Source organism: Notamacropus eugenii, chromosome 1 (assembly GCF_028372415.1).
Source record: "Notamacropus eugenii isolate mMacEug1 chromosome 1, mMacEug1.pri_v2, whole genome shotgun sequence".
In the NCBI taxonomy this organism is placed as follows: domain Eukaryota; kingdom Metazoa; phylum Chordata; class Mammalia; order Diprotodontia; family Macropodidae; genus Notamacropus; species Notamacropus eugenii.
Genome location: NC_092872.1, coordinates 132,794,528 through 132,819,794, shown reverse-complemented (window position 1 = coordinate 132,819,794; position 25,267 = coordinate 132,794,528). Strand labels below are relative to the sequence as shown.

Below are 25,267 nucleotides of genomic sequence, written 5' to 3'. Positions count from 1 at the left end.
AATAATGTGATTAAAGAAGATCTTCCCCACCCATCAATGGGCCTGAGAAGATTTGTAGGAAGGTCCACACCTTTTGTTAATGAGCCATTGATTCTCAAGGGTTGTGAGTCCCTTTAGATCTAAAAAGTGTATAAAGACTCTGAGGTTTTATTTTGGGGTTTAGTTTTTGGAAGAAGGTTTCTATGCCTGATGAGACTCTGGGAAGCCACTAAGCAGCTCAATGGCTTTGAAAACCCAGATGTTGGTGCTTCCTTCTCTGGTAACTATGTATATATGGTCAGACAGTTATCTGTTGATCTGTGATGTATGTCAGACACTTGGAAGCCTGTCTGTTGATTTTGATTTCTCTGCATTTTCTCTGAAGTTCAGGGTGCTGACTTTATCTCCTGAATTAAGTGAATGATACATGTGCTTGATTAAAGTGATTGTTGACCCCTCAAAAATTGCCTTTCCTTTTATAAATGTAGATCTAAGAACCTGTGAACACAGGTTCCTCTGTGTATGTTGGGGTGCTTACTGATACAAGTCCATGTAGTATTCATGCTCTAGGATATGCATCATAGTTTTAGAGTTGGAAGAGGCAGTAGAAATAATTTAATCCAATTCATTATATCAAAAGCAAACTAAGTCCTAGAGAAATCAAGAGACTTGCCCAAGGTCACATAGGTAGTAAGTACGTTAGCCAGGCTTCAAAATTAGATCCTCTGACTCCAAACCCAGCACCCTTCCCATCACCTTTCATGTCTTTTGAACTATCAGTGCTCCCTTATCTAAGTGAGAGGGAGAAAAGCTGAGCTTGATTACCAATTTTTATAGATGGATTTTTTTGGGGGGGAGTACATCTTTAAACAGAAATTCTTTGAATCTCTTTGACCCCCTTAAGCCCTAAAAACATCCAAATCACTCATTAAGATGAAATAACAAATACTCACAAGCACAAGATAATAGAGTTTAGTAAAGAAAAATGGTTAAGAGCAATGAATGCATACAGTTCCCCCACCAACTCCAGAGCTCTTCTTTTCAGCTGGTCATTTCCTACCAGAGAGATTAAATATTTGGCTCTGTTTTATTAGAGGAGCATAAATTTAAAATTGTTAAGGATGTCATCCAATTTCCTCAAATTTTGCAGATGAGGAAACTGAGGGCCCAAAGTGGCTCGGTGACTCAGTAGGTATCACATAGTGCTGAATCACAGAGCTAGGATTAGCCCTTAATGATATACACTGTAATAGATGACCTGTGGTTTTTTTTACTTGCTGATAAGTAAACTTTTCATAGTTTAATAATTTTCATTGCTTGCTTAAATTTAAATTTTTTATTCTTAAACGTAACAAATAAAATAATCTACACAGAGTAGAAAAAAAGGACTTCACATAAAATTGTAATTGTATACAATTTGCTTTTCTTTTAAAACATAATAAATTCAGCATGTAATTTTCAAAGCTGTTTGGTTTTAGTCTAATTCTTTCTGGCATTTGGTCTGGTCTCTTCTATATGTATTTTTAATTGCTTCAAATACACTTTTCTTTTTTGTTGGGGCATCAGGGTACCCTATCTCAGACCCTCACCACCGTTAAATTGAAAAGAAAAAAGAAATGGAAAACCTTGTAACATGTATGCATAGCTAAGCCAAAGAAATTCCCATATTAGCTATACCCAAAAATGTATGTCTTATTCTGGACCAGAGGGCCATCACTTCTTTGACAGGAGGTTGTTAGCGTGTTTCATCATTAGCTCTCTGAAATCATAATTGAACATTGAGAACTGATCAGAATTTTTAAGTCTTTCAAAGTTATTTCTCTTTACAAGGTTGTCATCCATCATAGAAGGTATTCTCCTGATGCTTCTCACTTCATTCTATATCAGTTCATACAGGTCTTCCCCAGATTTTCTGAAGGATTTTCATCCTATGATGTAATATTCCATTATCTTTATACTACCTTACTTGATGATCTCATTAGCTCCCATCAATTTAATTACCATCTCTCAGCTGATGATTCTCAAATCTACCCACTCTGCCCCACCTTCTCTGCTGACCTCCAGTCTTGTATCTCCAACTGTTTTTCAGACATCTTAAACTGGATGTCCAATAAATATCTTAAACTAAATATGTCCAAAATGTCTCCTAACTTCCCCCTTATTGTAGAGGACAACACCATCCTCCTACTCCTTCAGTCTTGCAACCTAGGAGTCATTCTCAACTCACGTCTCTCACCATCTGTCCCACATCCAATCTGTTACCAAAGACTGCTGATTTCATCTTTGTGAATCTCTTGAATATGGCCCCTTTTTGTATTCTAACACTGCTACCACTCTGGTGAAGGCCTTCATCCCCTCATCATCTCAGCGTGTTGGTGGGTCTATCTGCCTCAAGTATCTTCCCACTCTAAAACATTGTCCATTCAGCCACCAAAATGATTTTCCTAAAGCACAGGTCCAGTCATGCCACACACACACACACACACACACACACACACACACACACACACACACACACAGACACATGCGCGCGCGCACACACACACACTCTCCTTCAATAAACTCCAGTGGTTCTCTATTGCCTCCAGGATCAAATACAGAATCTTCTGTTTGACATTCAAAGCCCTTTATAACATAGCCCCCTCCTACCTTTGTAAGCTTCTCACACCTTACTTCCTGACGCATTCTTTGGGGCATTGGCTTTCTGATTATTCCATAAGTAAGACACTCCATATCTTGGCTCTAGGAATTTTCTCTAGCTGTCTTCCATGCCTGGCATGTTTTACCTCCTCAGTTCTACCTGTTGCCTTCCCTGACTTCCTGAAGTCTCAACTCCCTTTCTTTACAGGAAGCCTCTCCCAACCCCTCTTAATTCTAACACCTTCTCTCTGTTCATTATTTCCCATTTATCCTCTATATAGCTTGTTTGTATATATATTGTGAGCTCCTTGAGGGCAGGGACTATCTTTTGTCCCTCTTTTGTCCCTAGCACTTAGCACAGTGCCTGGCACATACTAAGTCCTTAATAAATGTTTATTGATTGATAGATTACATTCATTTACCATAATGTGTTCAGCCATTCCCCAACTGATGGGCACCCCTTCGTTTCTAGTTCTTTTCTATAATAAAAAGCTAGTATTTTTTGAGGTAAGTGGTACCACTAGTCAAAGGATAAGCACAGTTGAGTGACTTTGGGGGCATAGCTCCAAATTAATTTCTAGAATGACTGCACTATGTTATTATGCCATTTTCCCATAGCCCTTCCCACAAATGGAATTTTCCTGATATGAGATGGAACCTCAACAGTTGCATTTCTCTGTTAATGATTTAGAACATTTTTTATATTGATTTCTTCATAGCTTGGATTTCTTTCACTGAAAACTGGCAAGTTTTTAATCATTTGAAGGGGAAAAAATAATGGCACTATTTTTTATTCCCTTCAGGGAAGCTGAAGTTGTTTCTCTCAACTTTCTATTGACCATTCTACAAACAGAGAACTGAGAAATTGCAAGAAAGGAAGAGAAAGACCATATGAATAAAAAGTCTTTGACAAACATTAGATTCATAGAATATTAGAGCTAGAAGGCACCTCAGAGTCATCTAAGCCACCTCCCTCATTTTACAGAATAAGCTTTAGTGGGTCACTGGATCTCTCTGGGCCTCAGTTCTCTCATCTGTAAAATGAGGAAGGTGGCTCCATCGGTGCTGAACCTACTGACTCCTAATCCTCCTATTCTTTTCACCAATATACCCTCCAGGGACTTTACCTGATATTCTCTGTCTCAGAAAAAAAAAATGGAATGAAAACGTGAAGAAAGATGGAAAACAAAATATCGAAAGAATAATAGGAGACAGTGATAAACACAGAAAGGGAAGGAAAAGAAATGAAGAAGAAATAGGGACAGTCTAAAACAACAAAAATAAGCTCCTTGCTTGAATTCCAAGAATATTCATATCCTTGAAAGTTCACAAAATCATGGCTTTGCGGGCCTATTCTGCGCTCAGCATTTCCAAGTTCTCCTTTTCTGTCACCTTTGGCACAGTCCACTACTTTTCTGACTCAGTTTGGCCTCTTCTGTTGCTTAAGACAAAAAAGAAATAGAGCAACAAAGGTAAGCTGAGGCTGCTGGGAGCTAACATGGATCTGCCCAGTAAGTTAATAGAAATACACTATTCAATTTGACTTGGGGGTATTTACAGAAAACTCAAGCTCTCAAGAGGATTCCTGGGCTGGACACCAAAGCACCTTTGCCAAGCACTGTTTTTGAAAAGATATTAACATGTCAAACCAATCTCTCCTCAAAAAAAAAAAGTTCTGAAAACTGAAGGCCAGCTGACCCATTCCCAGTCAGAATGAAGGTGGAAATAATATAACCTGGTGGTTTGTTGGTGAATTATAAAAAGTCTACAAAACTTTTCTTATTTTTGGAAAATTAAAAATTCATTGTCATGCAATTTCATAGCATTCAGTCATTAACTTAAATAAATCAAATCTTCCCCCTACCTCTTTCCACCTCCATGAAGCATTCTTTGAATTCTGAGAATGATATAGAATGCTAAAGGGATCACGTAAATAACTTAGTTCAGTCTCTTCTTTTACAGATGAAGACACTGAAATCCAGTTTTATGGTCCAACCTAGGACTAGAAGCCAGCCTCTCAACTCCCAGTCTAGTATTGCTTGGATTACACTACACTGTCTGTGTCACTCATTTGATATTAATCATGCATTGCCTCAGTGACATTTTTTGCTGTTATTATCCTTATTAACTTTTTTTTGTATTTTTATTTCTTCAACTGAGCTGCAAGCTTCTTGAAGGCAGAGTATTTTTAAGAATGGGTTCCCATCTCTTTTAGCTAACCAGGACTTCTTTTTATTTTGTATACTTCTATTTATTTTTACACATCCTTAAGTGAGTACAACCTGTTTTCTCCAACAGAATGATTTGCTCTTCCTTAGGGGCAGTGATTTTATTTTTGGCCTTTTGATTCCCAACATTTAGCATACTCAGTGCCTGACATATGGTGGATTCTTAATAAATGCTTGGTGATTGATTTGACTGAGATCCTTGAGAAGATGGGGGGAGGAGAAAATACCTTAATAGGTTATTTTATTTATAGCCAGGATGGATCATCATTTTTTAACATTCCTTATTTCCTAAAAGACTTTTTTTGTGGGAGCACTGTGCACTCTAGGATGTTAAAGGGGGAAAAAAGAGGCTGACTAGGGATATTTTCAAGAGGACACAGCGACTTGTAAATCTTTACATAGCATCTTTACACAGAGAAATTAAGAGGGGATATTTAAGCCAAAAGATATTGACTTACAGAAGACAGAAACAATATTAGCTCAGGGCAGTAAGGAGGACACATATTGTGACACGAATCTCAAGGCTATCCAAAAATCAGAGTGCTTTTTCCAAAAACCAGTCCATCAAGTATACAAAAGTCACATACCTTCTGCCTAGTCCCAAAAAAGGTTTAACTTATTAATGATTTTATTAACATTAGTACCATTAGCCATTTTTTATCATGGGCCTACCTAGAGTCACAGAGGCATCTGTGCTAGAAACAGAACTTGAACCCAGCTCTTTTGACTCCAAGACCTACTCTTAGTATTATAGATCCTACCACCGATTTCTAGTGCTAAAAAGGTCCTGAAATGTCATCTACTTCAGTCCCATCATTTTATAGTGAAGAAACTGAGACCTAGAAAGGAAAAGTGATTTTTTTTTCCCCTAAGCTCACACAAGTGATAAATGACAGATCTGGGCTTTGAAATCTGATCTGGTGACCTCAAGTTCAGTTCAGGATGTCAAATAAAGCACTATTTCCACTGCATCAGACTTCCTCTTCATGGAAAACAAAATTTGGTGCTGGAATATTAAAAAAAATGTGACAAGAATTCCCCACTCCCTCACAATTTTATGTGGGGTCCTATATAGTAATATAGAGAATGGTACATAAATACTTAAGTGTCTGTGGGGAAATCCCCAAGTTACTCCAAATGGTAACTACACGTTAGAACCAGTCTGTGACTTAGTAAATGATTCCTAAAGAGTTACCTGAAGAATACCAGAGGTTTAGTGACTTGCCCAGGACCACGTATCTAGTAATTGTCAGAGGCAGGATTTGAAGGCAAGTTTTCATGATTCCAAGGCCAGTAAGCTACCTACTGTATGCCCTATACTGTCTGTACATGACATTACAGGCAAAAGGAAGGGTTCTTACATGGAGTTCCAGACTAGGTAGAGAACAGGGCAAGATGGGGCACTGGAAATCAATGGAAGTCTAATTCAACACGGATATCAGCCTGCCACGTTCAAGTTAAGTAGATCTGTTGTTTGACCTCACACCTATACTTCCCATCAAAGACTTAGACCTGGAAAGGTTTTCAGACATTTAACCCCTTTATTTTACAGATAAAGAAACTGAAGCCCAAAGAGGTTAAGTGTCTTCTTACTCAAGGTCATATAGGCAGTAAGTAGTGAAGATGAAATTTGAACTCGGCTCCTCCAACTCCAAATCCAGTGCATTACTCTGCCTTCCCACTGTAAGAGTCTTCCTGTGCCCCCTCCTCCAGGGCTCTAGCACAACAATTTAGGCATTCCACGAGTAAGACCCATTATCTGCTTCTCCTTTTTTGCTCTTCTTTCAAACCAGTTAATAGCTGTACAGCAGCCAATGCCCCCCCTCCCCCCCCCGCAAAGAAAAAGGATACCAACAATACCTGGAGTAGCAGGAAAGTCCGATGCTTAAAATGGTATTCAGCACCGCCAGGGACACAAAGTAGTGATGGAAGGTGGTACGCACCAAAATGGCAGGGAATGTGTATGCAGAATAGGCTATGGCAGAACCTGTTGATGCAAGTGGTAGGTACATAGATGAGTCTAGTGAAGGTTTTTGGAAAGTGAAAAATTCATATTATGCAATTTCATGGGAAAGTAGCACTCACTCATTAACTTAATCAAATCATCCCTCTACTTCTTTCCACTTTCATGAAGCACTGTTTGACTATGCCAGCCTATAGTGGTCTTTCCCTCCTCTGAACTCTGAGAATGATATAGAATGTTAAAGGAACCTTGGAAAAGGAGCCTAAATTCAGTGGGATCTGATTTCCTAGGATGATTGTTGTTCCCATCTCTCCTGCCTTTATACATGTTCTTTTCAAACTCCTAAAGTTCCTTTTCCCCCTCCTTCAAGTCCCAGGTCAAGTCCTATAGCACTCCTTGTCTGTACTATTCCTAAGTTGTTTCCCACACAATACCTTGTATTGCCAATCTTTCCATACACAACTTCTTTCCACCTCTCCTCTCACTCCCATTCTGCTTTACCAAAGATTCCTTGGGGGCAATGCCCTTTTCAAGTGTTTCTTTGAATTCCCCATAACACATGAGCAGCACATTGCCTTGCACACGTGTAATGACAAGTAAAATAGGATCTTTTGCTGTTTTTGTTTTGGTATAATCAAGAAGTAAAATGCCTCTATTTGAATATGACTAAGGAGAATCTTTCCCACTCATTGTCAGGTCTGGGAAGATTTGTAGGAAGGTCCATGCCTTTTGTTACTGGGGCATGGTTCTCAAGGGATGTGATGCCCTCTCACTCTAAAAAGTATATAAAAACTATGAGGGTGAGGTTTTACTTTGGGGCTTACTGACTGGAAGTGTTTGTTTGGCCAGACGAAGACTCTGAGAAGACACTTTAAGGAGCCCCCAGCTTTGAAAACCCAGATGTCATTGCTTCCCTTTCTAGTAACTATGGTCAAGACAGTTGGGAGAGGAAGCCATGTCTGCTGATCTTTAATTTCTCTGTATTTTCTTTGTAGTTCAGGGTACTGATTCCCCTGAGCCAGGTGAATGATATATATTTTTGGTTAAAGGATTGATACATATGCTTGATTAAAGTGATTGCTAACCCCTCGAAAGTTGCCTTTCCTTTTATGAATGCAGATCTAAGAAACTGTGTTGGTTCCTACAGGTACCCCTGTGTATGTTGGGGTCCTTACTGATACAACACAGTAGATAATACATCTAATTTTGATGTGTGTCCCACTTTTTCCCTGAAATTTATATTTCTACTTCAGACCACAGTGATCTCTTCTTCCTCCTGAATTCCCACAGTCCTTCCTTGTCCTCTGTACCATATAAATAGGCTTAGAATATGCTTTATTGTCCTTTATTTAACATATATGTGTCTTCTCTCCCTACCTAGTTTGTAAGTTCTTTCAGAGGATGGTCTCTGTGTTAGTCTATTTCACATTCCCCACAACACCCATAACAATGATAAACATGTAATAGGTGCTCAATACATGTTGATTGACTGTGTTGTTATTGATATGTTTGTTCAGTCATTTCAGTCCTGTCCAACTCTCTGTGTACCCATTAGGGTTTTTTTGGCAAAGATATGGCAATGGTTTGCCATTTCCTTCTCCAGCTCATTTTACAGATGAGGAAAGGCAAAGAGGCTTAAGTGACTTGCCCAGGGTCACACAGCTAGTAAGTGTCTGAGGCCAGATTTGAACTCAAGAAGATGAGTCTTCCTGATTCCAGGCCCAGAGCTCTAACCACTGTGCAACCTAGCTGCTGATTAACTGAAGCACAACATTATAAAGAACCATAAGATGACAGATAAGATCTAGAAAGTAACTTCAAAGTCAACTAGTCCAGAGGTTCTTAACTTGGGGTCCGTGAACCTGTTTTTAAAAATATTTTGAATTGTTGGTGTAGCTATGAACTGATCTAACCCTTCTGGAGAGCAATTTGGAACTCTGCCCAAAGGGCTACAAAAATGTGCATACCCTTTGACCCAGCAATACTGCTTCTAGGATTGTATCCCCAAGAGATCATAAAAATGGGAAAGGGTCCCACATGTACAAAAATGGTTATAGCAACTCTCTTTGTGGTGGCCAAAAACTGGAAATCAAGGGGATGCCCATCAATTGGGGAATGGCTCAATAAATTATGGTATATGAATGTAATGGATATAATGTAATTGTGCTATAAGAAATGATGAACGGGAAGACTTCAGAGAGGCCTGGAAGGACTTATATGAACTGATGCTGAGTGAAAGGAGCAGAACCAGGAGAACTTTGTACACAGCAACAACCACAGTGTGAGAGGTTTTCTGGTAGACTTAGAACTTCATTGCAATGCAGAGACTTAAAAAATTCCCAATGGTCTTTCAAGGCAAAATGCCTTCCACATCCAGAGAAAGAACCATGGAATTCAATCACAGAATATAGCAGATCATTTTTTTTTTATTAATTTTTAACATTTATTTTCACACAATTTTGGGTTACAAATTTTCTCCCCTTTTATCCCCTCCCCCCCCCAAACCCGAGCTTTCTAATTGCCCCTGTGACCTATCTGCTCTCTCCTCTATCCTCCCTCCCTGCCCTTGTCTCCGTCTTCTCTTTTGTCTTGTAGGACCAGATAGCTTTCTTGACCCCTTAACCTGTATTTCTTGTTACCCAGTGGTAAGAACATTACATTTTGTCCTAACACTTTGAGTTCTAACCTCCTTAGCTCCCTCCCTCTCCACCCCTTCCCCTTGAAAGACAGGCAATTCAATATAGGCCATATCTGTTTAGTTTTGCAAATGATTTCCATACTAGTTGTGTTGTATAGGACTAATTATATTTCCCTCCATCCTATCCTGTCCCCCTTTACTTCTATTTTCTTATGGTCCTTTCCCTCCCCATGAGTGTCGACCTCGTATTGCATTCTCCTCCCCATGCCCTCCCCTCCATCCTCCCCCCCACCCTGCTTGTGCCCCTGTCCCCCACTCTCCTGTATAATGAGATAGGTTTTCCTATCAAAATGAGTGTGCATTATATTCTTTCCTTTAGTGGAATGTGATGAGAGTAGACCTCATGTTTTTCTCTTGCCTCCCCTCTTTATCCCACCACTAATAAGTCTTTTGCTTGCCTCTTTTATGAGAGATAATTTGCCCCATATAACTTCTCCCTTTCTCCTCCCAATATTTCTCTCTCACTGCTTGATTTCATTTTTTTTTTAATATATGATCCCATCCTCTTCAATTCACTCTGTGCACTCTGTCTCTATGTATGTGTGCGTGTGTGCATGTGTGTGTGTGTGTACTCCCACCCAGTGCCCAGATACTGAAATGTTTCAAGAGTTATAAATATTGTCTTTCCATGTAGGAATGTAAACAGTTCAACTTTAGTAAGTCCCTTATGATTTCTCTTTGCTGTTCGCCTTTTCATGGTTCTCTTCATTCTTGTGTTAGAAAGTCAAATTTTCTTTCAAGCTCTGGTCTTTTCATCAGGAAAATTTGAAAGTCTTCTATTTCATTGAAAGACCATTTTTTCTCCTGAAGTATTATACTCAGTTTTGCTGGGTAGGTGATTCTTGGCTTCAGTCCTAGTTCTTTTGACTTCTGGAATATCCTATTCCATTCCCTTCTATCCCTCAATGTAGAGGGTGCCAGATCTTGTGCTATCCTGATTGTATTTCCACAATACTTGAATTGTTTCTTTCTAGCTGCTTGCAATATTTTCTCTTTCACCTGTGAATTCTGGAATTTGGCCACAATGCTCCTAGGAGTTTCTCTTTTTGGATCTCTTTCATATGGTGTTCTGCGGATTCCTTGAATATTTATTTTGCCTTCTGGTTCTAGAATCTCAGGGCAGTTTTCCTTGATAATTTCATGGAAGATGATGTCCAGGCTCTTCTTTTGATCATGGTTTTCAGGTAGTCCCAGAATTTTTACATTGTCTCTCCTGATTCTATTTTCTAGGTCAGTTGTTTTTCCAATAACATATTTCACATTATCTTCCATTTTTCGAATCTGCGCGGTATGTTCTGAGATATCTGTCTTTCTCGAAAAGTCCTTAGCGTCCATCCGTACCATTCCAGTTTTGAAAGATCTATTTTCTTCAGTGAGCTTTTGAATCTCCTTTTCCATTTGGTTAATTCTGCTTTTGAAAGCATTCTTCTCCTCATTGGCCCCTTGCACCTCCCTTGCCAGCTGAGTTAGGCTAGTTCTCAAGGTGCCAATTTCTTCAAGATTTTTTTGGTTCTCCTTTAGCAGGGAGCTGATCTGCTTTTCATGCTTCTCCCTCATCCCTCTCATTTCCCTTCCCAGTCTTTCCTCCACCTCTCTAACTTGATTTTCAAAATTCCTCTTGAGTTCTTCCATGGCCCGAGCCCATTGGGTGGGCTGGGACACAGAATCCTCGATTTCTGTGTCTTTGCCTGATGGCAAGCATTGTTCCTCCCCATCAGAAAGGAAGGGAGGAAATGTCTGTTCTCCAAGAAAGTACCCTTCAATAGTTTTATTTCTTTTCCCTTTTCTTGGCATTTTCTCCAACCAGTGGGCTGACCTCTGAATGTTCTCCTCACACCCACCTCGCCTCCTGATCCTTCCAGCCAGCGTTTGGGGACTGAGATTCAAATGCTGCTTCCCGCCTTAGGATTTTTGGCGGGCGCAGGGCTGCTTTTCAGTGTGAGAATTAAGTTCAGGTGGTCAGAGGCAGGGCCGCCTCTCAGGCATAGTTCCCTCTGGGGGTTTATGCACAGACCTTCCACAATGGATCCAGGCTCCTGCCCGTTTGGGGAGACCCAGTCCGCAGCCGCCTCTCAGCCCCCACCTCCCGGGGGGGCCCGAGCCTTGGGGGCACCCCACTCCCCTCTCAACCCGCCAAAGAGACTCTCTCACCCACCCCCGTCAGTCACCTGTTGGTGGGGGGGCCCGTGCTGCCGCTGAAGATCCCGCCTCCAGAGCCCTCTCAGATCTGTGCCTCTCGGAGCCGTGGCCGCCGCAGGTCCAGGCTGGGCTCCGCGTCTGCAGCGCGACGGACCTTTTGTGAGAGGTTTGCAGGTCCCTCTGTGGGTGGGGGGACCCGCGTGGCCGCTGGAGATCCCGTCCCCATAGCCCTCTCGGATCTCCTCCCCTCAGTGACGCGGCCGCGGCAGGGCCGCACTCTGCTCCCCGTCCCGGCGCCCAGTCCGCGGCGCGAAGGACCCCCCGCGAGAGGTCCGCAGGTCTCTCCGGAGCAGAAATCTCCCTCGCTCCAATACTCCGTGGTCTCTGGGTGCAGAATTCGCCCTGGCTTGGTCCCCTCTAGCCGTTCTGTGGTTTGTGTGTTCGGAGCTAGTGTATGTGCGTCTTTCTACTTCGCCATCTTGGCTCCACCCCCAGATCATTTTCTTTTGTATTACATTTTAGTTTGTTTTATGATTTCTCCCATTCATTTTAATTCTTCTATGCAACATGACTATGGTGAAAATGTATTTAATAGGAATGTATGTGTAGAACTTATATAAAATTGTATGCTGTCTCGGGGGGGGGGGGAAGAGAGGGAAAACAATCTAAATTATATGGTAGCGATTGTAGAACACTGAAAATAAATTAATTTAAAAAAAGAAAGAATATATGTGTGGAAACCATATTAGATGGCATGCCACTTCAGGGAGGAAGGAGAGAGGAAGGGGGAGAAAATTCAAGACTTATGGAAAGGATTGTTGAAAACTGAAAACAAATAAATTAAATTTAAAAAAAATAAAAGCATTTAACCAAAGTGTTAAAAATTTAAAAAATTTTTGATAACTGTATTTCAATACAGTTGATTCCTTTGTAATCCTCATAGGATTCATCAGGCTGCCATGGCACAAAAAAGATTAGTAACTCCTGGTCTTTATTTGACTGTTGAGGCAACATAGGCATGAGTGATATATGCCCAAGGTCATGCAGGTGGTAAGTAGCAAAGTAGGATTTGAACCCAGGTTCACTGATACCAAATTCAGCATTCTTTTCAGGGCACCAAAATAGGAAGGTTAGCTTTAGGCAGGTCCCTTAAAAGGAATGCAGAGGTTTTCACATATAGTTGGCAAATAACTTTGTGTAGATTCCTTCAACTGAAGCTTTTATTTCATTTTTACTTTACTTAGTTTTATTTTAGTATTCATTGATTTTATTTAAGACCGTTCTCTTTCTGACATTGTTATATCACATCCTGTTTATGGGAACGTGGGAACATAAACAGTAGGTGATTTTGCCAGGTTTCCTTCTCAGATTTAGGCTTTTAATTTTTTTTTTAAAAAAAGCTTTAGCGGAGGGCGGAGCCAAGATGGCGGAGTAGAAACACACAAATACACTAGCTCCGAACCCACAGCCCATGAAATATCTGTAGTAAAGAGCTGCCAATAAATTCAGGAGCAGGAAAAGCCACATAACAGCGGAGCGGATAAGATTTCTGTTCCAGAGGGACCTACAAACCTCTCGCAAAAGGTCTGTTGAACTGTGGACGTGGAGCCCAGCCCAGCCCTGCCCCAGCCTGGCACCGAGAGGGGCAGATCTGAGCGGACTTCAGGGACGGGATCTCCAGCAGCCGCGCGGGTCCCTCCACCCACAGGTGATGGGGGTCGGTGAGAAGGTCTCCTTGGTGGGTCGAGAGGGGAGTGGGGTGCCCCCATACTCAGGCCCCCTCGGGAGGCAACAGCGGAGGCGGGAGCAGACCGGGGCTCCCCAAGCAGGCAGGAGCCTGGCTCCATTGTTGAAGGTCTCTGCATAAACCCCCTGAGGGAACTGAGCCCGTGAGGCGGCCCTGCCCCCACCTGAGCACCTGAACATAATCTCACACTGAATAGCAGCCCTGCCCCCGCCCAAAGCCCTGAGGCTGGGAAGCAGCATTTGAGCCTCAGACCCCAAGCACTGGCTGGGAGGATCCGGAGGCGAGGTGGGTGTGAGGAGAATATTCAGAGCTCAAGTCACTGGCTGGGAAAATGCCCAGAAAAGGAAAAAAAACCAAGACTATAGAGGGTTACTTTCTTGGTGAGCAGGTTTCTCCTCCCCTCCCTTCTGATGAGGAAGAGCAGTGCTCACCATCAGGGAAAGACACAGAAGTCAGTGCTTCTACATCCCAGCCCACTCAATGGGATCAGTTCTGGGAAAAGGTCATGATGAGCTCAAAAAATTTTCAAAATTATGTTAGAGAGGTGGAGGAAAAACTGGGAAGAGCAATAAAAGACTTGCAAGCAAAGTATGAACAACAGATCAGCACCCTGCTAAAGGAGACCCAAAAAAATGCTGAAGAAAATAACACCCTGAAAAATAGGCTAACTCAATTGGCAAAGGAGGTTCAAGACGCCAATGAGGAGAAGAATGCTTTCAAAAGCAGAATTAGCCAAATGGAAAAGGAGATTCAAAAGCTCACTGAAGAAAATAGTTCTTTCAAAATTAGAATGGAACAGATGGAGGCTAATGACTTTATGAGAAACCAAGAAATCACAAAACAAAACCAAAAGAATGAAAAAATGGAAGATAATGTGAAATATCTCATTGGAAAAACAACTGACCTGGAAAATAGATCCAGGAGAGGCAATTTAAAAATTATGGGCCTACCTGAAAGCCATGATCAAAAAAAGAGCCTAGACATCATCTTTCATGAAATTATCAAGGAAAACTGCCCTGATATTCTAGAACCAGAGGGCAAAATAAATATTGAAAGAATCCACCGATCACCACCTGAAAAAGATCCAAAAAGAGAAACTCCTAGGAATATTGTGGCCAAATTCCAGAATTCCCTGGTCAAGGAGAAAATATTGCAAGCAGCTAGAAAGAAACAATTCAAGTATTGTGGAAATACAATCAGGATAACACAAGATCTAGCAGCTTCTACATTAAGGGATTGAAGGGCATGGAATAGGATATTCCAGAAGTCAAAGGAACCAGGACTAAAACCAAGAATCACCTACCCAGCAAAACTGAGTATAACACTTCAGGGGAAAAATTGGTCTTTCAATGAAATAGAGGACTTTCAAGCATTCTTGATGAAAAGACCAGAGCTGAAAAGAAAATTTGACTTTCAAACACAAGAATGAAGAGAAGCATGAAAAGGTAAACAGCAAAGAGAAATCATAAGGGACTTACTAAAGTTGAACTGTTTACATCCCTACATGGAAAAACAATATTAGTAACTCTTGAAACTATTCAGTATCTGGGTACTTGGTGGGATTACACACACACACATGCACACACGCACACACTCATAGAGACAGAGTGCTCAGAGTGAATTGAATAGGATGGGATCATATCTTAAAAAAAAATGAAATCAAGCAGTGAGAGAGAAATATATGGGAGGAGAAAGGGAGAAATGGAATGGGGCAAATTATCTCTCATAAAAGAGGCAAGCAAAAGATTTTTTTAGTTTGGGGAAAAAGAGGGGAGGTGAGAGAAAAATATGAAGTTTACTCTCATCACATTCCACTAAAGGAAGGAATAAAATGCACAGTCATTTTGGTATGAAAACCTATCTTACAATACAGGAAGGTGGGGGACAAGGGGATAAACAGGGTGGGGGGGACGATGGAAGGGAGGGCATGGGGGGGAGGGTACAATTTGAGGTCGACACTCACAGGGAGTGACAGGATCAAAAGAGAGAATAGAAGTAATTGGAAGCAGGATAGGATGGAGGGAAATGTAGTTAGTCTTATACAGCACAACTATTATGGAAGTCATTTGCAAAACTACACAGATTTGGCCTATATTGAATTGCTTGCCTTCCAAAGGGAGGGAGAGGGGAGGGAGGGAGGAAAAGAAGTTGGAACTCAAAGTTTTAGGAATAACTGTCAAGTACTGTTCTTGCCGCTAGGAAATAAGAAATACAGGTAAAGGGGTATAGAAAGTTATTTGGCCCAACAGGACAGAGGAGAGGATGGAGACAAGGGCAGAGAGGAATGATGGAGGAGAGAGCGGAGTGGTGATGGGGACAATTGGAATGCTCGGTGTTTTGGGGTGGGGGGAGGGGACAAGGGGGGAAAAAATTTGGAGCCCAAAAATTCTGTGAAAATGAATGTTAAAAGTGAAATTAATTAATTAATTAATTTAAAAAAAAAAAAAGCTTTAGCCCAGGTTCTATCCTGTATAGCAATGGGATCAAATCAAATAGAAACAAGGAATAAAAAATCATGTATTCACATCATCTTATGTTCTATTGCATTTTTATTTATTTTGTTAAATATTTTCCAATTACATTTTAATCTAGTTCACGCCATACCTGGGACTGTTAAGGGCAGCATTCTGTTTAACATCTCTGCTGTATAGGACAATTTGATTACTCTGAGCCAGCTGGGCTAAGATTTAAGTTTTTGGGGTTTTTTAGGACTTCAAATTCCTTAAAATCCTATATCCTGGAGTTGAAAGGATAACAGCTTTAGAACTAGAAGGGAATTTAGAGGTCATTTAGCCCAACCTTCTTTTTTTAACAATTGAAGAAACTAAGGCCCAGTGAAGGTAAGTGACCTTCACAAGGTCACATAGGCAATAAGGGACCTCAGGACAGCATCTATTTCATACCCTTGCCTTCAAGCAGCTTAGGCATCCTCACTTGCCAGTGGGGACAATGGAGGGGCTGTGCAAGGTTGACACAATTATAAGTTAGAGCTAGAAAGGCCCTTAGAGATCATCAAGTCTAATCCATCTCATTTACAGAGAAGAAAACTGAGGCCCAGAGAGTGTGACTTGCCCAAGATGACACTACAGTGGTGAGTAGTAAAACCAGGATTTAAAACCCAGGTCTTCTAACTCATCATTACCCCAAGTTGTGGAGTGACCAGAGACCCCCTGCTTCCACACACTCTTTCCAAAACACTCATGAAATTTCATCCTGTAATTCCTCATTCTATGGAAGAACATGAGATTCTCCTCCTATCTGGATGCTATTAGTAAATTTTAAGGGCTACATTCATTCATCACATTTTTTATCAAACACCTGTTATGAGCCATGAATGACATAAAATAGGAACTCAAAATTATTTACTGCTTTAAGCTTCGCAAAATGCTTTTCCTATGAACAACTCTTGCCAGGCAGGTAAAGTATGATCTCCATTTTACAGAGGAGGAAGCTGGGGTTGGGATGTGAAATCCTGAATCTAGACCTTCTGACTCCACCTCAATGCTCTTCTCACAGAATCCTTGTCCTTAAGCAACTCACAGTCTCTAATGGGGACAATAATTATCAGATGTGCTTCGTATTACACAAATAAACATAATGCAAAGTCGAGCACAAGTACATAAGGGAGGTAATAACCAGTAGTTATTCCAGGCTGCACCATAAAAAAAGAAATACAAAGGAGACAAAATAAGGTGTAGTGAACGTGACACTGGACCAAGAATTAAAAGGCTTAAACTCGAAACCTGGCAGTTCAAGGACAGGCAAAATGAAGATGATGACATGTCAGTGCTGGAGATGATGATGATAACTGATGACAAAGATGATCTATTCCTAATCCTAGCTGATATTTATATGCATTTTAAAGTGTGCCAATCACTTTACATATATTACCTCATTGTAATCTCCCAACTCTGGAGACAGAGGCTACAGGTATTAGCTATTTTATAGATGAGAAAACTAAGGCAGCTCTGACCTGTATGCACTCTGCCACCACCCTAGATGTGCAGCCCTTATACCAGTCATTCACCCCTTTGCGAAAACCTACAAGGTTCCTCATATATCAACTGGGAAGGTCTTGTGGTGAGGACCTGACAAGATAATGTACTGAAAAGTACTTTGTAAAGTATAATGGATTTAAAGGCACTTTGCAAAGGATAAATCAAGCATTAATGCAGTTGTAAGGTGTTATTCTCATTTCTGCCAAGACATTGGTGGGGGGCAAGCATTATCATACCCTTATTCTGGGAGAAGGGATTGAGGCTGAGTGAAGTTGAACAACGTGGCCCATCACAGGATAGGGGGGAAGCCACACTTACCCAAACTGAAGAGATTGACTGCACCATAATCCAGGAAGTAACATATGTGTCTGGCATTCTTGGACATGGAGCTGAAAGTATGGGCACAGCTGGAGGCAAAAGGGTAAATGAAGCTGGTAATCAGGTAGACAAGCAGGGGCCAGGAGTAGCTGTCATTCCAGAAATCAACCATGTATAGAGTGGCCATAAACTTCCACATGAAGTACCTGAAACACATGATAACTGTATTTCAATACAGTTGGTTCCCTCCTCCATGTTAAGTCAAAATTATATAAGGCAACCTTTCCAATTCCCTTTCCTTCGATTAGGACAAAAGGTGATATTTTTTTACAATGTGTTTTCCTCTGGTGACTAATCAAAGTACCATACTCTGGACGGAAAAGTGTGGTTGGCAAAGAAGGAGGGAAGGAGTCAGAAAAAAGAAGCAGTTTTTGGAACTTCAGCACCTCTGATACACAAAGTTAATATAAGAGAGATTCACATATACATTTTCACCATGATACTTGGACAAGGCCTTGGAAAACCTGTCTGGTTTTCTTTTTCCTCATCAATAACAGATGGAAGGTTAGAATGGATAATCTCAAAGTCCCTTCCAATTCTAAATCAATAATCATTGGATCCTAGGATCCAATACTGGCAAATAGCTAGGATGATCCAGTTTAACCCTTCTAGGCCTATTTCCTTATCCATGAAATGAAGGATTTAGACTGGATGATTGTTCTAGTTCAAGAATTTTTTTTCTATCCCTCCATTTCTAGAAACCCCCTTAAACTCTTCCTCAGAAGCTGTCTCTCATTTTCTTTAAAATTTCTAGAGAAAAAGATGTGACAGGCTTTTTTTGGTAATGATGTTTTAGAGGGTTTTACAGATCTTTATCTAGGAAATCTTTGTAACTGGCTTGGCTATGAACCCAATACACTACCCTATAGAAATTCATTATGTTTGTATTTACTCACATCTCCATTTTAAATGTGGGTCCCCTCAGTTTGGGGAGGGGAGACAACAGGCACATGTTTACACCCAGCTCTGATAAGTTTATAGGTTAGGGTTAGGTCACTGTGATTCAATTCCACCCCCTTACTCAAAGACAGCTCCTTTAATCACTTAAAACAGAGAAGTAGCATAGTGTGGAAATTATGAATCCAGATCCTGCCATACTAGCTATGTGACCCTGGGAGGTCATTTCCTCATCTGCACAATGGGTATAATAAAAGCACCTACTCCATAGGGTGGTTGTGTGTATACAAAATGAGAAATTAAAGTACTATGCCAACCCTTAAAGTTCCATGCACATGTTAGCTATTAAAGTTAGCCCCTATTATGAAAGGGAAAGAATATCTTTCATTTTACAGATGACAAAACTGAGCCCTAGAAAGCAGAAGTGAATTACTCTACGTCACTCAGGTAGTTAGCGGCACATCCTGCACCATTAACCAAGGTCATCAAGACTTGTCTCATGCTTTTTCTAAGATCGTCTACTGTCTCCACTTAAGGCAAATAAGGGAAGTATTTCTCTTTTCAAAACTCTGGTCCCTGAGTCTGTGAACATTCCCTCCTCTGTATCTTCTCCAACTATTTATACCCCTGCCTTCATCCTGCTCCCTGTAGTCAACATGCAAACTGACACAACTATATAACTATATAGCTTCCCGACAGAGCATGTAGCCCAGTGCCTTACACATAGTAAACATTTGCTGAACTGAACTACTGATCTATTTCACGAGGGTAGACTCATAAGCTTCAGTTAGCTTAGTTCAGGTTTAGAGTATTTAAAATTTCCTTCCAGGTACTTGTTATTGATATCTCCCATTCCATTCTACCAACATGGGGATTAATTTTTTTTTTTTTTTACTAGCAGTTCCCTATTCTCATATCCCCAGGTCTAAGCTGAGCTCTCTCAGCCCTTGTGTCCTTGGAAAAAGCAAAGTCACCAAACTTCCTAGCAGTTCACCAGACTCATAAGATCACAAATCTAGAGTTAGGACTTTAGGGATCATCTAATTCAATCCCCTATTTTACAAATGAGAAAACTGTGGGGTGGGGTAAGAGAGTTGAAATATCTTACCCAGAGATCAACACAAGAAGTAAAGTGGCAGAATCAAGATTTGAACCTAGGTCCTCAGAACTCCAAAGTCAACGTTCTTTCTACTATATAATAACACATAGAAGTAACATTTCAAAGTTTACAAAACACTTTTCTTGCAACATTCCAATGAGGTAAATAGCAAGTTTTATCATTGCCACTTTTTAGATATAGAGACTGAGATTCAGAGGGATGAAAGGAACATATTTTACAAGTTGAGAAAACTAAGTCCCAGAGAAGTGAAGTGTCTAATTTTCCCAAGGTCACACAAATAAACAATAAGGGATAGGCCCTCTGCTTCCAAGTTCAGTTCCCTACTACATCAGGTTGTTTCTCTTTTGGTTCATCCCTTTTGCCTTTAGGTCCAGAGAACTCTCTTGAGTGAGCTAGGCCAGTGTCGGCTCTGGTTCTGCTCATGGGAAGTCTCCGTACGAGATTCTTCTCTGTATATAGAGGTCTTGGCCCTCTTTCCTAGATCCCAGATGTTTCTTAGGTGTTATTCTCACTTGTCCATCCCTGCTCTTTCCTGAATTGCAAACACTTGGCAGGAAAGAGCCCCACGCTGAGAATCAGGATACCTCTCTACCTACCCCAAGTCTGCAACTAATAATTAGTCCATTATATAACAAATAATTAGTCAATTGCATAACAACTAATCAGTCAACTGTATAACCTTAACCAATAAGTACACTTCTCTGAGATTCAGTTTCCTCACCTATATAATGAGGGGATTGGAGCAGGTGGTTCCCTAGGCCTCTATCTAAGTCTAGTTCTATCACTATCTGTTGCCTCAGATCCCCTACCCTTTATAATTGACCCTTGGCAAAAACAAACAAACAGAAACATTCCAACCCTGTAAATTCCAGACTTTTTCTTTGGCACTCGCCTAACTTTCTGATGTGAACTATCCAGAGTTCCATTGCTATAAAGGCTTTGCTTAGAGTTAGTGATTATAATCCTTTCTGAAGTGTTAGTTATTTAATACACAACAGTTCACCAGAAGGTATGGGTATTGTTAAGAGGGAACTTTTTATGCCTAAAAAGCATCCAAGACCAACGAAATGAATATCTCAATGGTCCGGTATTCAAATCCTATATAAACCACTGCCTAAGGCCATTGACTGACACTGCTCCCTACTGGCAAATAAAAAAAATTCTTCTTCTTCCCCCCACCCCCACCCCATTTTCTCAAACTAATTTCTATTTCCAAAGAGCTGAGGATAAGGGTCTGAAAATACCAGGAGGGAAGCAAGTGTGTCCAGATGTTGAGGGTTTCATTGGTCATTTGGAAAAGGCTGAGGACACAGGCAGTGGCTGAACTCTGAGGATGACGATAGCCAAAAATTATCCCCCGTTCATGAAACACCTGCAGGGAGAAGAAAAGAATATTTCATTCTGTTCACTTATGGTTGAAATCTCAAGATGCTTTACACTGAAACCAGGAAATGATTTTCTTCCAAGCTGCGATCTGTGTGCCTATAAAGCCCTCTTCCCAGTCCCTGAGCTGACAAAGACATTGCCCTCTTTCTTCCCTTACTTCCCTCCTTCCCTCCCATCCTTCCCATTCCAAGAAGTATTCCTAGTCTTCTTGGAGATGTGGCAAGTCAAAGGACTTCCTCACATCCACTCACTTTGCAAATCACCTAAATGAACTTACCCTTTGCATGTACATAGCACAAACACTTGGACTTTCTAGCCCAGGTTTGTGTCCTTATTCTGTTATGCAGTCACCCTCGTGGCCCCATTTGTCATCATGAATATACGTATCTTGGTAGATAAGCCTCAGACAGCAGGTACCACGTGAGATTCTATCTAGGTAGTGAGTATTCCAGTTTAGTAATAAACATATCAGGGCACTTCACAAAGGCCTTTTGATGATGGTGGTGATGATGGAGGATGATGGCAGTGGTGGTGGTGATGATGAGCAACTTCAGGACAGGCTCAATCCCAATCACCATCTTCAATTAATTCAGCTTCAACTCTTGCTTTAAAAAAATAAATCAGCTCTCTCAACATAATTGAGAGTCACTTTTCCATTTTCCAAGGGTTGTGAGGAATGATAGAGTGGACATACGTAGTTAAAATTTATCTAAAAGTACTCAAATCATATCTGAACTCAACTTAAGGTCCTAGAAGAATTAGAGCCAGATGAAATGTCTATTTAATTCACCCTTCTGCTTGGAAATTATTTTGATTTTCCATGTAGGAGTTTTAGAAAAAATTAAGAATCTTAGAATCTCCTTATTTAGAAGGACCTCAGAGGTCATTTAATCCAACATCCTTGAGACTTGAATCCCCTCCATCACATTCAAAACAAGTAGTTTAGTGACAGAGAACTGACTCTTGCTTCCAGCCTCTTCTAGCTTTAGAGATCTCCAAGAAGTTTTTCCTTTATCTAGAACTAAAATCTCCCTCTGTGTAAACTAGTTCTCCCCTTTAGAGCCACATAGGGAAAAATGACAGATGACAGATCTGACACATGACAGATATCTAAAAACATATTTTCTATCCCAGGCTAAACATCTCCAATTCTTCCAACAAAGTGTCATGCAATATGGTTCTGGGTGTCTCACCACCCTGGATATATTCCAAGTCATTCATTTTCCTCTTACAATGTGGCTAACACCCTACCATCAGATTAGCAAAGATGACAAAAATGGAAAATGCCAATTATTGGAGGACTAGTTGGAGGATAGGTACACTGTTGGTGGATCTGCGAATTGGTCTGCCCATTGTAGAATATAATTCGGAACTATACCCCCCAAAGTCACTAAACTGTATATATCCCTTGACCCATCAATACTATTATTAAGCATGAATTCCAAAAAGAACAAAGACAAAGGACCCATATGCATAAGAATATTTGTAGTAGGACATTCTTTGTTAGCAAAGAACTGGAAACAAATAAGGCCCTCCCACTGGGATGTAATGGAATGTTATTGTGCTGCAGGAAAAAATGAGTACGATGGATTCAAAGACACATGGAAATACCTGTATGAATGTGTGCCCAGTGAAATAAGCAGAGGTAGAAGAACAACTTACTCAGTAAGATAATGAGAGGGGAAACAACTTTGAAAGACTGTGAGCTTTAATCAAAGAAACAACCAATTATGACATAAAAAAGACATAATGAAATAATACTTTCTAGAGGTGAAGGACTAGAAATAGGGTGGAGAACCAGTGACCAGGAGCTCTGTAGGACTTCAAGTGTGGCCCTTAGACTGAATCCAAATCAGTCCAAGGGCCACACTTGAGGATCTAGAGGGATACATGTGGCCTCAAGGCTGCAGGTTCCTCACCCCTGGTCACTAGAGGTAAAGAATTAGACATGTATTCTGAGATATATCTGATACATTGATTTATTTTGCATGACTATACCTCTCTGCTGCAAGTCTTCTACTTGGGACACTGGAGAAAGGGGGAAGAGAAGGTACATTTAGTAGATAGTTATAGACATGGAAAAAAGTATTAAACATTTTTTTTAAATATCCAGAAGGAAAAAAGTACAGAAGATGACACAAATAGAGCAATTTTGTTATACTTTGTTAAATTTCACATATTACATATTTTAAAAAAAAAGCTACATGTAACAGATCATAGTTTTTTATATAATCCCTTTTCTTGTTTTTTCTTCACATCTTGAGATGCTGATGTTTGTTGGTGATTGCTAAGCTCACAATAAAAAAGAAATTTTTTTTTAACGTGGCACCCTGACCTGAATACGCTACTCCAAATGTAGTCTGCCCAGTGCAGAGACCATCATCTCCCTTGAAAAGATTCACTTCTGGTCAAAATTAGATTAGCAAAGCTGGCAAAAGCAGAAAATTGTCATTGGTACAGGATGTGAGAGGTTAGGCATATTAATGCGCTGTTTGTGGATTTGTGGATTTGTTCAACCACTCTGGAAAACAATTTAGAGCTATAGCTAAAAAGCCATTCAGCTGCATATGCCCTCTGATCCAGAATATTATCAGGCATGTATCCCTAGATGGTCAAGGACAGAAAGGATCATTTGTATGAGATTATTTACAGCACTCGTAAACCAAACTTTCCCTCAAGGAAAGAGTAAGAGTCCTTTACACATTTGCATAGTAATTTCTGTTTCTTGAAGTGCTTTTACATCCATTCTCTCAACTTATCTAGTGATAAACTTATGAAACAGGCAGCACAGAGTTTACCATCCTTATCCGGAAGATCAGTAAACAGGCCCAGAAAAGTCAATAACTCTTCTAAGGGTGACTAACTGGACCGAGATCCCAGGTCTCTAAATTAATCCAGTATCAGGTACTGTGGACACCACTTGGGTTACCAAGACAATAACAACCAAAAGAGAGAGAATGAGAAAGAGAGAGAGAGAGAGACACACAGAGAGAGAGAGACAGAGACAGAGAGAGACACAGAGAGAGAGACAGAGACAGAGAATGAGAGGGGGAGAGAGAGACAGAGAGAGATAGAGACAGAGAGAGATAGAGACAGAGAAAGAATGAGAGGGGAAGAGGGAGAGAGGGGGAGAGAGACAGATAGAGACAGAGAGAGAATAAGAGAGAGAGAGAGAGAGCCAGCCCATCCCTGTTCTCAAAAGACTTCCTTATGTTCTCTTGCCCAGAGATTCGACAAGGAGAAGCACATCTTATATATCTGCTATGTGCCAGGTTCTATGCTGGGTACTGGTGACACAAAGCCAAATGAAAATAGTCCTTGTCCTCCAGTGATTTACATTCTGTAGAGCGCAGATGGGTAAACACAAAATATATATTCCCTGCAATTTGAGGTGGGAAAGCACGAGTCACCTAGGGACCAGACAGTCCCATTGTAGGGAGCAGCAGGTAACATTGTAATTCACATTGTGAAATCCACTGTTAACTTACTAAGTGACTTCATTTCTTTTCCAAATAGCTGCAATCTACTTATTTGCTCTTAAAAGAAACCTGAGCATTCTCTGTTTCTAAACAGTGCCAGGTGCCATCATAACAAAGCAGCTTATGTATGAATAAATGAATAGAAAAAAGAATGAAAAAAGCATTTATTGAGTGCTTACTATATGCATAGTCCCATGCTAACTGCTGGGGATATAATTATAAATGCAGGATAGTCTGTGCTCTGAAGGAACTGGTATTCTCATGGAGGAGACAATACATTTAGGAGGGTTTGGCTGCAGGGCCCTTAGAATGCAGCAGCATGGTAGATTTTCTTTAGCATCATTTCCATTCATAAAGCCATATCCACTGAACCATTTGATGGTGCAAAAGATTTTGGTGTGGAGCCTTTTTTTTCTTGGTTCTTCAGCAGCTGTGCCTGCCCAGGAGTAACAGCACCTGCAGAAGTAGTTGTCAGGTCAGGAGCTTGTAACCCCTGGATGATGACTTCAGGGGACCGGGCTGGAAGGAGAGTCAGTGGTTTGAGGGGTGCTGGTGATCCCAGGGCTCTGGGGCTCAGAGTTCTGGGATGCCTCCACCAGGATCTGAGAGGAGCTA

General features: G+C 40.8%; 1 protein-coding gene across 4 annotated transcripts in view; it reads right to left on the bottom strand.

The window, feature by feature from the left end:
• The window catches only part of PAQR5 (progestin and adipoQ receptor family member 5), a 109,252-nt gene that overhangs the window by 25,366 nt on the left and 58,619 nt on the right, over positions 1-25,267 (bottom strand). For 3 of the 4 annotated variants that reach the window (XM_072615302.1, XM_072615320.1, XM_072615311.1), the window contains exons 3-5: positions 21,032-21,159; positions 17,711-17,916; positions 6,708-6,834 (exon numbers count right to left, since the gene is read on the bottom strand). In XM_072615302.1, the coding sequence (XP_072471403.1) occupies positions 6,708-6,834; positions 17,711-17,916; positions 21,032-21,159 (461 nt within the window). Of the gene's footprint in view, positions 1-6,707; positions 6,835-17,710; positions 17,917-21,031; positions 21,160-21,450; positions 21,624-25,267 lie in introns of those variants that run through there. The other variant, XM_072615327.1, reaches the window with a different exon arrangement.